The 17,187-nt window shown below is 39.7% G+C and overlaps 1 protein-coding gene across 1 annotated transcript in view; it reads right to left on the bottom strand.

The window, feature by feature from the left end:
- The window catches only part of SMS (spermine synthase), a 39,549-nt gene that overhangs the window by 6,543 nt on the left and 15,819 nt on the right, over positions 1-17,187 (bottom strand). The window contains exons 4-9 of the mRNA XM_010142234.1: positions 15,951-16,015; positions 12,641-12,816; positions 10,710-10,864; positions 9,689-9,778; positions 8,575-8,689; positions 7,995-8,074 (exon numbers count right to left, since the gene is read on the bottom strand). Coding sequence (XP_010140536.1) covers positions 7,995-8,074; positions 8,575-8,689; positions 9,689-9,778; positions 10,710-10,864; positions 12,641-12,816; positions 15,951-16,015 — 681 coding nt within the window. The remainder of the gene's footprint in view (positions 1-7,994; positions 8,075-8,574; positions 8,690-9,688; positions 9,779-10,709; positions 10,865-12,640; positions 12,817-15,950; positions 16,016-17,187) is intronic.

The raw sequence follows: 17,187 nt of genomic DNA, 5'->3' as shown, positions 1-17,187 counted from the left end.
TCCCTACAATGTATGTTAAACATTTCTATTTCAAGAGAAAGTGAAAAGAGACTTCATCCTACTGTTCCTTCTCTGAATTTCTTGCATCATGCTCAGTGAGTTTTTTTGCATTGTGCTCAAGTTTTCATAGGTGGAAAAGAAAACCTAAACTTTAAAACTCCTGTACACAGCATCTTTTAAAAAATCAATCTTGAAATCTCTCTTTCAAAAGAACTTGCATAAGCCATGTGTTTGATTATCATTTTCATATTTCACAAACAAACATGTACTTGTTTATTTGGTAAAGGAAGATGGCATCCTTTATATTGATTATAATTTATTTTGGTATCAGAAAACAAAAGAGGTTTGTAGAAAGGTAAGAGCACAACAATGAACAGACTACTATAGTATTTATTTAGTAACCTGTTATTATCCAGGGGACTGTAGCAGTTATCTGGCTCAGCCACCCTTTAACAAACATACAATTTTCTTTCAACATCAGACTGAATGCAAGAGAAAACTAAAAAACAACCTGTGTGTGTAATTTGAGTCATAAATAGAAAACACCGCTAGGTAATTTATGGAGCATACCACTATTATGCAGGAAGCTTAATAGGATACACAGAGATAAAAGTATCCACAGCTTCCCAGACTGTCACTTCAGTATTTCATCCTTTCTCCCTTCTCCAGCAAGGGACAAATCACTGCAAACAGTGTGGAAACCGAATTACAGGAACAATGAAACACGCCAATGAGCAGTTTTTACTTTTCAAATCCACAACTCCCCAGTCTCCAAATCAAGATCTTACCTATGGGTTCAGACATCTGACCTGGCTGTTCTATTAACCTTTCATTCTGAAGACACACCACAGGATTTTATAGCTCTGCACACAGTTACAACTTTTAATTATTTGGCTTTGCTCAGCAAAACCCTAAGAATTCCAAAGATCAAGTCTACAAAACTTAGATGAACTTATTTCAGTAAAGAGAAAAATTCTTGAAAAATTATTAACATCTTTAATAAGTAACCAGCTTTATCAGCTGCAACTACAATGTTGATAATGATGTCAATCACACTTGGATGTTCTTGTATTGCTAAGATGACAGCAGGAGCCAAGCCCAGAATGTAATACAGTGATCAGTCTAATAATCTGTGTTCATTTTAACTCCCCTCCCCTAAGGAACACAGTTATATGGTAGAGCAATACATTTGTTCTGAACAGCCACCATATCCTCAAGCAATAACAAACACTGAACAGTGTTTAACAAAGTTTAAAAGCTGATGACTCACCAATTACACTTTTTCAAAGGGAAAAAAACAAAATCAAATTTTTCTCCCACACTCCTCAATTTTCAACATATACAAAACCCCCTACCAAGCTCCTCTGCCTGTCCCCCCTTACTTAATCTTTGTTCCATGTCAAACAATTTCACAGATAAGAAATGGGGAAAACACCGAAGTTTTTCTCCTTAAGAAGCATCTGACACAAAAGCACCTGAGGTAGTGTTAAACTTTGAGATTAACTGATCTGTGTTCATAAGACCTTGTTTAAGACTGACCATTCCTGAACTGTTTCACAACCTCTGCATTCTGAGCCTGCTCAGTGCTTGCACACACTTTGATAGCTCGTGCCTGTTTCCCAACACCAACTGTTCTGCGCTTTCGTAAGGCACACATTCTGTAGGATCATGGGTTTAGTTTTCAGGTTTCTACAGCACAATGCTCAACAAATTAAAATAATAAACAGTATTGTTTATTATTATGTATTTTGTATGCCCAGAACTGGGGGCATAATACAGAAGAAAGCCTTAAAAAAGAAAAATAATTTAAATTCACCCCGTAACTTCCATTAACTTTACCCACATACAAAGGAAATGTGTCCATCAACTGGTTATAGGCTGAATTTAAGTCACTATGCCTCCTCCAACCTTAAAAAGTAAACTATTGACTTGGAAGCAGACTGAAAGGTCCCCTTCCATACTTGCTCATTTCTTACAAGTGTCTTAAATGTCTTACCCCACATGCCATTTCTATTAGACATCTTTGTCTGTGACAATACACTAGAGAGGTTCAACTTCTTTAACGTTTTTTTCTATTTTATTTTGCAATGACAAGTCCCAGAGTTAAACATGGCCAAAGCTGGAGGTTTTTTTCCTTCCTCGCTTCAGAGTGGTTAAGAAGCAACAAGATACACAGAGCATGAAACAATTAGCACTAAAGCTAGGTTTGAGTTTTGGGTGACAGGGGCGACTTAGGGAGATAATGGAGACAAACCTGACTGAAAGCACCTCCACTGACCAAGCAATTCATTTAAAACTGAACCTGCAGTAATACTCAGGAATGTCTGTCTCAAAGACTCTCATACTACCACGAAATAACACAGGCTCACAGAGGGACATGCATCCATTCTTCCAGCCTCCTTTCATGCTGCAGTCAAGGAGAACCCTGCTCCCTCTTTGGAAGTGCTAATTAGAAAACCCACACAGCAGCCAAAAAAAGGAGTGTAACTATGGAGCAGCATCACAGTGGTCTGGACATTTAGAGGGCCAGGCCATGCTGTACTAGAGAGTGGCCAGGAAACAACAGCTTAGTGAAGGGCCACATGAGTATGTGGGAGACATCTGATCCCTTGCACCAGTGGTTAGAGCTGTTTACTAGAACCCAAACCTGTGAGTGGTCTGAGAGTTTTATCCTGCCTGGGTTGGATGACCCAGACTAGGAAGGAACAAATTCCTGTTCAGAGGTATTTTTAAGAGGTTCCACTTCATAAACAGGCTAAAAATGATAGCCTGCTCAACCTCAAAGGATTAGATCATCAGAGCAAAAAACCTGACACACCAAAAGGCATTTTCCTAGCTACACGTAATCCACTGACACCTTACAATCAGTCTCTGCATCTTACAGAGCATAGTTTCACAGCTGTTGGGACAATCCTCGTGTTACTGGGAGGGTGCAGGGCTGTGATAATGCAGAAAAATGCACAAACATATCACAGTAGTATCTACAAGTACACACACCCACTAAAGTTGAAAAAATCATGCTGGCTTTTAGAAGGTCTAATAGCATAAAAAACACTTAATATGTTCAGAAACAAGTCACTTGGAAGGTCCATTATAGATGAAACTGGACCTTGGGATGCACCAAGTTTAGATCCCCATTGACTCTCATTCTCTGCCCTGTGAGGGTTGGGAACCTTAATCTGTAACTGGCTCACCTTGCAGAAGACAACACTAAGCACCTCACAAACCTGGACCCATACTACATCACTAAATACTTCAAAGCACCAGACTTAGAAGGAGAATAAAGAACAGAAACATAGCAAGCCTTATGACTGTTGAGCAGAGTTGTGGGATTATGTTCAAGTTTTTACAAAAAACCCTCAAGTCTTAATCTTACGGACAGGACCACAAGTTCTGCAGGCTAAGGGCCTTAAAGCTCACCTGTCCAGATCCTGTGTAGGCTACAAGACTCCAGTTGCATCATCCATGCTGAGAAAACCAAGGATATGAAAAGCAAGGCTGCTACTCATGTTTTTGTTCTCACTGTGGCTACTATTTGTAGATGCACACAGAAAGTCCGGGGCCTTTTTTACACCCAATACAATTAGCACAGACTTACATCAGCAGAGAATGAGAGCTATGATGTGCCCTTTCTATCTTTCTGGAACTGAAACAATCAAGAAAACCCTCTTTCATCCTAAATTTGGCCACATATGTTCTTGCATACCCTAGGAATACAAATAGTGTGAGAAACCTTTCACCAGCAGAATCTCTATAAATGTTGAAGTGCTAGGCAATACTAGTTATCAGTCTCCACCTAGTGGTGACAGAATATTCTGCATCAGCATTTAGAGACTGCTTTGAGGATCACCATGGCATCCTGAGAGAACACCCAGGTATGTTAGAGTAGCATACCAAAACCAATTTTTTATAATCCCAGATAAATTATATCTAGCTAGAGTTAGACAGCTGTAGACCCTGTCTGCTGGCAATTCATGTCCTGAAGAGAACATTGTCTAAAACTTCTGCAGAGCTCAACTAAAAGGTGATAAACATTTCCATTCGTTTTTTCCAGCAGTGGCATTTAGAATTAGGCAGCAATACCTAAAGTACAGAAAAGGCTGGCACTCTGTGAACAGAAATCCACTTCTGGGTAAAGCATTCTAACAAGATGCACAAGGTAACCCCTGCAAGTAGAATTATCAGACGACAGACTACAAACTAGAGAGTACAGAAGTTTCAAACATTAGCATTACATAATACCAAGGCAGGAGCAGCAACTATAGCTACTGATTATTAGCCAACTGTTCAAGGACCCTTCTGCACCATCTTTTATAGGAGACATTTCCTCATCATGGTAAACATCAGGCTCTAACAGGTGGACAATCCTCCAGTCACTTTTAATTATATTTAACATATTTTGGTTTAGAGAATCAAAGCACACCTCAAGAAAGCTGGTGGGGGGGAGGGAGGGCATACAAAGTCCTGGATTTTAAAAACACAACCAACTTTAAAAGCATGTGATTCCTTCAGCAAGTAAAGCCTGCTACCTAAGATAAGCATCCTGAAAATAGACAGCCGGAACAAAAATAAATTTCCAATGTTAATACAGGATAAAAAATCCTGACCTTTAAGAGCTAACATATAAATGGTTTTGAATGCTCTGATAAGGACTTAAATGAGGACCTAGGAAATTACAGGCCCATCAGTCTTACTTCAATCCCTGGGCAAGTTATGGAACAAATCCTCCCAGAGGCTTTCACAACTCATATGAAGCACATAAAAAGTCATCATGGATTCACCAAGGACAAATAGTGCTTGACAAACCTGATCACTTTTCATGAGAAAGTAACCTTCTCGGTTGACACAGAGCAAGTGGTAGACACTGTTCAATCCAGATTTCTCTACGACTTTAGATACAGTTCCCCACAGCCTCCTCCTAGAGGAACTGATACAGTCTAGACAAATGGTCTGTGCCCTGGGTGGGGAACTAGCTGACAGTTGAGCTCAAAGCTGTTTAAAATTCTTCATCAAGTGATCTGGATGAGGGGATAAAGCACACCCCGATGAAGTTTGTTGATGACACCAAACTGAGTGGGGAAGTCTGGAAGAGTGGGCTGTTCAGCACCTTAAAGTTTAACAAGGACAAGTGTAAGCTCTGGCAGCTGGGAAAACACAACCCAGAAGTATGCAGCATAGGCCAGGATCTACTTGGCCGGGAAGCAGCTCTGTGCAAAGAGACCTGGGGTCCTGCGGGACAACAAGTTCGATATAGGTGAACAGCGTGTCAGATGCTGCAGCAAAGAAAGCCAACAGGATGCTGGGTTGCATCAACAAGGGTATCACCAGCAGAGATAAACACAACATCATGCCACTCTACTAAGTGCTTTTTAGGCCACACCTGAAATACAGTGTTCAGTTTGACCCTGCTATACACAGAAAGATGTGGACAGGCACATCAGGACACACCTGTGGAGAGTCCAGAGAAGGGACACAAAGATGATCAAAGGACTAGGAAAGATGTTTTCCATATGAGGACAGGCTTAGAAAATTGGGTTTGTTCAGCCTTGAAAAAAGCAAGGCTTAGGTGAGACATTATTGCCATGTTCCAGTATTTAACAAGCGGTTACAAAGAAGCTGGAGACTCCATTTTTACAAGGAGTCACACAGGAAAGGTGAGGGGTAATGAGTAAAAGTTAATCCTGGGGAGATTGTGATTAGACCCAAAAGGAAATTTTTTTCACAATGAGAACAATCAGCCATTGGAATAATGTCCCCAAGGAAGCAGTGGAGTCCCACTGCACACTGAACACTTAAGATTCGTCTGGACCAGGTGCTGGGCCATTTTGTCTAGACTGTGCTTTTGCCAAGAAGTGTTGGACCAGATGATCCTCAAGGTCCCTTCCAACCTGATATTCTATGGTTCTATGAGTTCCCAGTGTGTGATTAAGTTCAGCTACCAACATCAGGAATGGTCATGATTGAACTTCTCTCCCAATCAGTCTAATCCAGTCTTTCAGATATCCAGCTTCAACTAGTTTAACTCAAAACCTTAAGTGAAGTTATTGACAGCTGATTTCATTTAAAGCATCTCTAGAAGTTTGTTCTTCCCATGATCAGACTATTGAGGTTTTTTTGAGGGTTACCCTGTTTGCTTTTGTTTTTAAATCAGACCCAACAGGAAAGAGGTTACAAACACCATCAAATGGGTTGGGTAGTCTATCCGTAAATATATCAAAAGCTCTGATAGCTGTTTGCCCCAACATTAATTTTCTTTTTTTAATACCCTCAGGAACCCTAAGTTGCCAGAGCACACTGCTTATACACTCCAGCCCTTGCACTGGCTACCATCTAGCCAGAAGTCTAAACATTCAAGTCACTTGAACTTTTTCTTTTGCATACTGCCACATCCCACCTTCTTGCTTTGGGACTCAAACTGATATTGCACAGTTTCACAATGGCTTAAACCCACCAGGGTCAGCTCAGTGCTGCTGTCCTTTATTCCTGTGCAAGGAAGTTATCTCCTCCTATCAGAACAGGCATCAAGGCTGCACCAGTCTCTACCTCTCTTGGTTTCAGCTGACACAAAACCACCTCCCTGTACCCTGACTGCAGCAGACATCACTCCAGCTCTCAGCACAAGCTTCTCCCCAGAGTCCCTCTACAAAGTCTGACAGATACCTGTCCACAAACATACATTTACATACGGTCTATTAAAGTCAGCTACATACTTCTATTAAAGTCAGCTAGTCTCACTGTGTATGTTACAAGTATGACAACAGTAGAACAAACACTTGCTCTGTCCAAAAGATGTGTCCTTTCAGTATCGAAGTCTGTCATAAATATTTCCACTATTAACAGAACAAAAAAGCCATTAAAATTTACAGTGTGATACTACCGCAGTCATATCTTACATTTCAACCACAAGATAACTTATCTTGCTCATACAACCACAGCATTTTAAAATAAAGCAGCACATTGAAGTTGCCGAAAAATCTCATTCTATGAGCTTTCCATTTCTTTACAGACCTGTCCAGTTTTGCAGTAAACCAGCTGCTTTACACACCTCAGGAACTCTGCGTTGATAGGAACAGTTGAAATGCGTAGTTTTCATTAGGTTATTTCAGAATGTAAAAAGATTATTTCAAAATGCTGAACTAAAGATGCTCCAAGCCTCAGAAGACTAGTTAAAGTATAGGCATCACAAAAGAAAAACCTTCAGAGGCTTATACTTGACTCAACCATCTGCTGGGTCTTGTTACGGTTGCGTGCAGCCTTGTAGCATTCTGAATTCAGGATTACACACAGAAAGTATCTTCTGATGAACCCTATACCACAATTATAGTATCCATGGTGGCCACACTATAACAAGTATACAAACCTTAAAAAACGTATTTTAAAATACAGTTGCATTAAAAACCTCATATACAAGGAAAAAAATTTACTCATGACTAAAGAATACTTTGCAAAACACAAAGCATTGAGACAAACATTCAAATGTTCAAAATCCATTTCACAGAAGCCAAACCGTAAGTTGCATTAGGAGACGACAGCAAGCCAAAAGAGTGTATTTATTCGCAAATGACTAAATTTTCTTATCCCACTGCATTTACATCAACTTCTTACACCTATGTAGATAACATTTTCATGTCTCGCACTCTACAACTGGAAATATTAGCTTAAAAACATGTATCTTATAAAATATGTGTTCTGCTTTTCCAAGAATTGCTAACAGCTGAAATATTCTGTAGTGTGCCTAGCTGATTCTTGAAATTATGCTTTTAAATTCCGAGAAGTGCTACAAATTCAACTGAAAAATGAAAAGTGATGTCTGTTCACAAAGCCCCAACTTCACACAAAAATCCCTAATGAGTCATTAAAAGAAGAAAAACAGCTTGCTAGTGTATTTTTTTTTAGTCAGTCGGTGTGGGTTTGTCCCCCTTTTTTTCTTTACCTGAAAAAATGCAGATTTCAATACATACACAGGAATACTGTCTTACATCCAGATACCATACCTGCGTGAAGTATTTTCCATCTTGTTTCAGGACTTTCATTGAGAGGTCAAGAATCAACCGCAGAAATTCCCATGTGGAATCTGCATAAAGAGTATGATTTAAAAACAGAACAGCACAGTACTGGCTTGCTCACCATTACATACGCAAGACTTACAACATACCTACTGTTTAAAAAGCTATCCTATAGCTTTAAAAAAAACCCTAAACAGACACAGTGGCGATGAAGGTGGAAGTATCTGTTTTCTCTTCACAGTCATTTTCCAGATATTTCCAAGAAATTATAGAGCAAGGAAAAATTTACTGAAGCGTGAACTCCCCAAATACTTTTTCAGCAATTACATAAACTAGTATTATTCTGGAATAAGAGCACATGAAGTCCTAGGCACTTCCTCATTTTTCCTAATATTCAAGAAAAATTCAAAGAGAAGAGATTTGTAACTATTATTCTTTGCTTCTCAGATTTGCTATTAAAAAGGCAAGAAACAAAGTATTTTTGTTGCAAACTGCTAACTCTTTGCAGCAGAGTAGCAGGACTGTGGGAAACCCTCAGAGGTTTAGGAAAGTAAATTAGAAGATTAACCTTCTTCTGGAGATGTGGAGATTGGAACAGCCGTCAGATCATTAATTACATAATCGAACATCCTTCCTTCTTTGGCATACCTCTTCAGTACTGGAATACAGTCTTCAATCAGAACCTGTAAGAATGAAATACTGTAGCCAGTCCTCAAAATACCCTAAAATTAACCAGGTGAAAGGAACAAACAGATTCATAGGAATCCAGGAGGGGGAAAGTACAAAATTAAACTACATTTAATTTTACGCTCCATTTCCAACTTTTTACATCATATAAAAAGAAGGAACAGTTGTAGGAACTACAACAATGATAACGTAGGAACTACAGGACTGAATTTCCTGGCTCTGTCACTGACTGCTGGGCAACAACTATTTTACCTACCAAATGGAAACAAGTCAGCAGTTCCCCAAAATGAAGTATTTGTATAAAGGGCTGCTCACTCATACAAAATAGCATGTGAATTCTCTGTTCACATTTTGCCTTTTTCAGCTCACACACAGAAAGTACTATTTGTGAGAGCCTTTAAGGAACAGTAATGAAAACAAAAAGTAGAGATTTCCAGCAGAGATGTCAGATTACACCTGCACTAGTTTATAAGCTCTGTCACATGCAGCACATGAAGACCTTAACTAAAGGGGATGCATGAATTTGTAATTTTACTTAAAAAAATTCACATGCTAGCAGTGTACTGATAAGAAATTTTGCCTGGAAATTAAAAGTAATTTTAAAGTGTGCATTACAAATTCAAATATTCTCAGCAGTGCAGGACAACTAACTTAAATACACATTTCTTCTGCCTTTTATCAATGCAAAAAATGTTAAACAGTGCATCCTTAACTATTTCCTCTATTTTTAAGCTATAGCAATAAACATTCTATTTTATATTCCTTAAAAACTGCACATAATTATTTTTAAAAGTTCGAAGGTATTTAACACTAATATATATATCCAACACAAATCCAACTGCTACTATCAAAACTTAGTGTCACAAAGGAAAAAAATCTTTCCCAAAAGTAAAAAAGAATCAGAAGACTTTCCCAAGACTTTGCCATAAGCAGTCTTCCAGACTAGGTATAACTATATTTGAAATATTACTTCAAATGAAAGAAAAACAGATTACCTGATAGCACTCTCCTTTCAGATTGTCTAAGACATCTCCACAAGTTTTACGCATGTATTTTTTACACCCGTCAATCACCATTTGGTCAATGTTTGAAACTGGTTAAGGCATTCTACATTCCAGAAATAACATAGGTCACAGTTTGTTTCTTCAGAAAGACATAATCAATAAAGTTACTTATTCAAAAAGGGATCGTAAGATGTGTACTTTGGTATATATATTGCAATAGCCAACCTCATGTGTTCACCTCCAGATTCAGTTGAAGTTTTAGGAAGTGCTTATTTTTGTTTTTAAGAGTATTTCTGGTACCTTAGGTTACCACTACTGTGAAACTTTGAAATGCTAACAATAAAACGATGTACTTAAACTCCATAACGTTTAGCTAGGTCAAGTCTTAACCTACATTTTTAAACACAAATATTTTTAGTTTCTAGCAAGGGAATCCTAAAACTTAGGATGATCATTATTTCATGTGGCTAAGAGTGGTTCACATCACAAACTATTTGAAATACAGAATGTTGAAAACTATTTGTATGACTACTTTTAAGACAGGGCAAGAGTTGGTCATTCTGCCACCACCAAAATGCATCAAGTCCTGACCTTCCCATTGAATAAACTTTTTTGCTTCTAGAGATTTTTCTAGCTTTTAGAAAAAACAGAAGAATCCAAGAAGGCAGAACTCCGCCCAAACTGCAGACTTGACAGACCTGTCTTCTGTTAGAGAAGATATCAGTCTGATGACAGAAGAGTTACATTCCAGTTCTATGTAAATTGCTACTTAAGTTATAGCATGATTGAGAACTTGAAAGCAGGTGCTACATAATGATGCAAAAATACATCGTCACTGGGATTCTCTAAATGACAAAAATTAATTTCTAAACTGACAAAAAAATTCCATTTTAGACCCTATCTCCTCATATAAATCAGAACCTGATAGTTAATTGTGTTCAATGCTAAGACATCACCAGAAAAGAGACTGAAAAATGTTGAAGTGAACAAACAGTCATTTGTCAAAGGATATCTCTACCATAGTAACCATCTTTGGCTTCAGTTTGACTATCTCATAGAGTATACCTCCATCACCACCTCCTAGGATTAGCACTTCCTTCCCAGTGTAGTCTTCCTTCCCGCTGCCCATTATGGCTTGAGTGTATGCCAGGTCACTCTCTGCCAGATCTGAATGGAAGGAAGAGAGTTGAACAGAAACATTGTATCTTTAATTCTTCATATTAATAATGAACGAATATAAATAAGAAGGTGACCTAACAGACCGAAACAAGAACATCTATAGAAACAACCTAGCTCTAACAGTCCAGCTAACAGGAGGCTGGTGATTTACCAAAGATAATGGGATCCTCCTCACAAGCCCTCACGGGATTTCTCTAGTCCTCAGTGCAAACCCAGCAATAGCTGCCTCAGCATCAGGAAGTACTGTGTGCCAAGAGAAGCAAAGTTGTAGAACAAAACCGCCAGTACTTGATACTTCAGTGTTTTTTTTTACCTCTGACTAGTGCTGCAAGAGACAAACCAGGCAATTTTTTAAAGCGTACTCTGCACCCCATCCCAAAAGAGCAACCTAGACACCCACAGTGCATCCCTGCACAGAAGCATAAATATGAGCATTAACACCTAACTGCTGAAGAGCCCTGAAGCATGTCTTCTGCTGACTTGTTCACCATTAGATTCAAAGCAGGCGTGACATTCCTAAGCTGTAATAACAAATCTGAGCTACGAGGGCAAAGCTTTGTGCAGCAGCACATCATGGCATATCCTATCATCCTGCCTGACATTCAGCACTTTGCTCGTAAGTGCACAATAACAAAATCATGCAAACCAGTGTTTCGAAATGCCACAGAAAAATAAGTAATGGCATACTTCCCTTTCTGAGGCACATCGTGACAACATTCAAACAAAACCTCATCTCCATATAAAACTCCAATAAGTTTCTGGCTAGAAGTATGAAATACCTAATTTGGTGATTTCATATACAATTCTAAACTGAATTAGATAATACCTTGCTAATGAATTCAGTAACAACACTTCTGAGCTGCCATCTGCACAGAAGCCCACCTGACAGTTGCAGAAAGCTAACTGAATTGTTAGAGATATTTCTGGTGGTTTGAAAAAGCTGTAGTCAAATTTCTTAATTACTCTGCCATTAGCCTGAAATTAAGTATTCTATCCCTACAGAGCAACATCCCTCATCTACCTCAGTCAGTGCTTCTCCACACAATAAGGAGATTTTACAAAGCACACTCCTTGGTGCCTAGATTTTCTAGCAAACAGGATTCTTATCCAGCTTTAAAGAACAGGAGCCCACCTTCTCCCAAGCTGGCCTTCAAAAATGCAAAGATCAGCAGGCACAGAGTACCACATAGAAAGACCTTTCCATAAAGGTTGGGTCATTCTTCTGATTAACTTAAGAGTTCAACTGTGCACTTTGAAGACAGAATCAAAAGAAGTTCACCAGCAAAACAACCTAAATGGTTTAGGATATATCTGTCCTGTATCTCATCAAGCAGGTAATACCCTTAGAGAATCAAGGGACAACTTTGTATTTCTCTTTAGAATTCCTTTGCATTTTGAAAATCAAAGTAGCTTGTTTCACTGTCAAAGAGAAGCCCTCAAGAGGCTGGACTTGCAACAAATGAATAAAAGCACATATGGAAGAGTAGAGTAAGCTCTGCTAGAGTATACTCTGACTTCTCTTGCGTCACCTTCCACAGCAAAGATGACAACTTTGGAGAAAAAAATTTTGTACTCTAGATTTTACACTGGTCAGCCTTTCTGATTAGAATATTTTATATACAGAGTAGATGTATGTCCACACACATATATGTAGCTTCCAGCATCAGAACTATGACCCTTAGTAATTTATTAAAACTGTGCCACAAGATAGAAAACACTTCCTACAATTTTGCACAGAAGATCCTCAAATGAGGTTATACTTACTAACATCCCCACTGAGGATAAGAATATTCCCAAACTGTTTAGAATGCAGAATTTTAATGTTCTGAAAAGGTGAATCTTCATCATAAACAACTTCATCTATGTCATACTCCACCAGGCGCCCATCAGCTGTGGGCCAATATCTATCAATGACACCTCCTCTCAAAATGGCTGGCAATCTAGAAAAAAATAACAGGAAAACAGATTGTAAAAATCTCAAAGGTTTTGTAAATTCCTTCTAAATATTTATTATGGTGAATCCAAACAATATTTGTAAGAGTGATCTAAGAAAACTTGCAAAATCTAAGATTCAACAGAGAAGCAGCCATCAGCTGTGTGTTAAATATAAATCACAGAATGCAGGGAGGTGGAAGGGACCTCTGGGCACCATCTAGTCCATCTTGCAGGGACCAACCCTGCTGCTAAAGCAGGTTCGCTTAGACAAGGTTGCAGAGGAGTGTGTCCAGGCAGGTTCTGAATGTCTCCAAAGAAAGAAACTCCACAACCTCTCTGGGCAGCCTGTTCCAGTGCTCTATCACCTTCAAAGGGAAGAATTTGTGTTCAGATGGAACTTTGTGTTCCAATTTGTGTCCATTACCCATTATCCCGCCACTGGGCGCCACTGAAAAGAGTCTGGCCCCATCCTCCTGACAGCCGTCCTATAGATATTCACAAGCACTGACATGATCCCCTCTTGGTCTTTCTTTCTCCAGGCTAAATAGACCCAGGTCTCTCAGCCTTTCCTTGTAAGAGATGCTCCAGTCCCCTCATCACCTTTGAAGCCCCCCATTGGACTGTCTACAGAGCTCCCTGTTTGTCTTGAACCGTCAAGCCCAGAATTAGATACAGTACTCCAAACGTGGCCTTTCTCTCTACTCTGCCCTAACGAGAAGAATCTCCCTTGACCTGCTAGTTGTGCTCTTCTTAATGCACCCCCGGATACCACTGGCCTTCCTAAGGTCATAACTTTAAGGTACAGGTTAAAATATAAATGGTTCTTACTTATGTACAAGTTCTACAACGTGCACATGAATCTATCTCTACCCTAAGAAAGGGGATTTACATAACGTACCAGCCTCTGCAAAAGAATCGGCTCATGACTAGAATTGGATACAATACAAAATCAGAATGCAGACAAAAGAACATGAAAGCTCTTCCCACCTTCAGCTCAGCTAAGAATGTCATTTCTTTAGTATTAGTGGATATCACCCTTCTAAAGCTGTACTGACAGACTTTTTAAATACATAAATGAACACAAGAAGTGAACTACTGATAGTGTTTCAAACTGAGACAGGTCACCCCGCAGCATATAAGCATAATCCTTGTATCGGCTGGCAGATTTCACTACTTTTAAAAAGTAGTTCAAGCATCTGCATTGATTGTTTTGGTTTTGTTTGCTTTGGTTTTTAATTCTGTGTAAAAGTATCTTGGTTCAAATCAGTACTTCACCTATAAAGACAAACTATATTTGAAATGGGAGTGAATGATCACAGTGATTGCATTCCATTTTAAACAAAATATGCAGGCACAGCACTCATTAGATTTCCCATACACACTTCAGAGTTAATGGCTTTTTTCCTGAGAAACTGTGGCAGAAGACCAGGCATAGACAAGCTTCTAAATTCACTAGTGATTCTCAAACATTTCAAAAATACATGCCACCCTCAGTGAGCCACAAGATGGCAGCACACGGGGAGAGCAAGAGCATCTTTTCACTACATCAAGACAAAAAAAAGGCAGGAGCAACTTTTCCAGCAGCATTAATTCTAGTGAAGCTCCACCTGTAAAACTAACACTAGAAGAATGCAAAGCAAATGTAAAAAAGTTAAGGGGATTCTGACAAGTTCCACATCAGATACATTGTTTTAGGAGGTTATTTTCCTATACTAAGGTAACCAAATCAATCCAGATCACTTCAGGCAAATTTTTTCCTGCACCATTTTTAAGAAGTTCCTATCACAGGGATTCCACAAACTCTCAATATCATATTTCAGTATTAAAACATCCTTAAAGAAAGAGCTTCTTCCTCATATACACTTACACAAGATTATCTACATTTGCATACCGTGTGTCAGGTGAGGCTTTATCAGGACAAAGTAAAGCAAGGTAAATACTTATTTTACATAGCACTGTTTAACACAAAAAACTGCCCAATATTCAAGGTATAACATCACTTTTCAAATCACTACCACTTTACGTGCAGCCTTCAAACCACTGTCTGCTAGTACTGATTAGCTGTTTTCCTATTTTGTAGTTTGCTCCTTGACTTTACTGACTCTTGTTGATTTTACATTGCTTCTTTATTTTTAAACCATTTCCACTTCTAAGTTGTTTAAAGCACCCATTGCACCTTCCAGCACGTGTGTGCCTGCAGTGAGTGCTCCCTGGCTTGGAGTTGCCAGACACTGCCACATAGCCACTAGGAAGACACCAACATGACCTGTGTTCTTCCAGACCCCTGGAGAACTCCAACATAAATGTTCTTTCAGCAGCAGGCAACAAACTACAGGCAGCATGCCTACAGTTTGATATATAACCTTATATTTAAGTAAATCGAAGTGACAGAAGGCTTACAAAGCCTCCCTTCTTCTGTTACCAGTAATATTAAAAAGCTGATAAAAACATCTGGATCTTCTTGGCAGGGCCATAAGCACACAGGTTCCCTGGGGTTTTTACTACATATGCCCAGGGCCAGTGCCATGAGATGCAGCAGGTGGACTGCTGTGAAAAAGCTGCAGAAACCCTGTCAGGGCAGGGCCTCATCCATGAGCTTGAGCTTCATTTTAGCCCTGGCTCTCACTCCTGGTCCCTGTCCAAGCTATACTGCAGCTCTGCCCACATCTGCCCAAGTTTTCCTGATCTTTGATGCCCAGCTTGATCTTGAATCTGCCTCAGTACTACAGACCAGCCGAACAGTCACAGGGCTGGGGTTGACTCCAATCACCATCACCAGCCCTGCTTGCCTTATCCATGAACAGAGGTACATGGTCCAGAGGGTATATCCCCTTACCACCCATCTCCCCAGCCCTTCATCAGCAGTCTGCTTTTGCTTCTTGGTTGCATTTTCTCACATCATTTCATGCAACCATTGAGGCAAACTGAAAAGAATCTTTGCCTTTGAAGACGAAGCTTAACAAAATGACAGACCTCAAAGTATCGTCAACTCTGCAATTAAACAATTTTAAAATATAGGGAAAAAACACATGCATAAACTCATACTCCAGACTATTCATTGCAGTACAAAGCGTAAAATTACCTTATCTTTAGCAGCTATGAAGACAAGCCACACAGAGAAGCAGATGTACAAACTTACCGTTTCACCCTTTTTATATTACCATGAAACAATTCTTTCATTTTCTCTTCTACTTTGTTCAGAAGCTAAAAACAAAAACAAAAGCAGTGGCATTTATAGGTGATCCCTTAATGTAAAATATCTTTTAAATTATGCTACTTGGAAGGCAATAAAAAGCAGCACATGCACTGAAAGGCTTTGAAAAGTAACATTAGAAGCTATGCAATGAATAACCTTATCCTTGCTACTAGCAAGAATGTGCATACTGTAGCAGCTGTCATCACTGTGTTTAGCTGTCCTCCAGGATAACATGGCCAGACCTTCCAGGCACAGCCAAAGAGGAAACATAAGAACCCTGTAAGGTTTCATTCCCAAAGTAGTGGCCTATTCACCTGCAATTTCAGATTTCTGGAGCCTTCATGTTGGTAAAGATGAATTATCTTTCCTCTGTGGGGAAGAAGTTTGAGTATAGAGGCTCCCCATCTCTCAGATTAGAGACGGGAAAAGTTGCACACTAATACACCAGGTTGTGATTTAAACATAGAATGCTTTGGGTTGGAAGGGACCTTTATTGGCCATCTAGTTCAATCCCTACCCCATAAGCAGGGATATCTTCAGCTAGATCAGGTTGCTCAGAACCCCAACCAACCCGACCTTGAATGCTCCCAGGGATAGAACATCTACCACCTCCTGGGCAACCTGTGCCAGTGTTTCACCACTCTCACAGTAAAAAAATATTTCTTGTATCTAGTCTAAATCTCCCCTCTTTTAGTTTAAAACCACCACCCTTTGTCATGTCGCAAGAGGCCTTGCTAAAAAGACTGTCCCCAGCTTTCTTAGAGGCCCTCTAAGAAATGGAGGGTTGCGTTAAGGTCTTCCCAGAACCTTTTCTTCTCCAGACTGGAGAAGTCCAACTCTCTCTGCCTGTCCTTACAGCCGAGGTGCTCCATCCCTCTGATCATTTTTGTGGCACTCCTCTGGACCTGCTCCAACAGGTCCATGTCCTTCTTGTGCTGAGGACTCCAACACTGGACACAGTATTATTCCAGGCAGGGTCTCACCAGAGCAGAGTATAGCAGAACAATCACCTTTGACCTGTGGACACGCTTCTTCTGATGCAGCCCAGGATATGGTTGGCTTTCTAGGCTGTGAGCACACATTACCAGCCAATGTCCAGTCTTGTCATACACCAGTACTCCTAAGTCCTTCTCTGCAGGGCTGCTTTCAATTCCTTCAACCCCCAGACTGTATTGATCTT

This window comes from Buceros rhinoceros, unplaced genomic scaffold (genome assembly GCF_000710305.1).
Source record: "Buceros rhinoceros silvestris isolate BGI_N320 unplaced genomic scaffold, ASM71030v1 scaffold2638, whole genome shotgun sequence".
Taxonomy (NCBI): domain Eukaryota; kingdom Metazoa; phylum Chordata; class Aves; order Bucerotiformes; family Bucerotidae; genus Buceros; species Buceros rhinoceros.
Note: the sequence above shows the minus strand (reverse complement) of the source record. Positions and strands in the feature narration are given on the sequence as shown.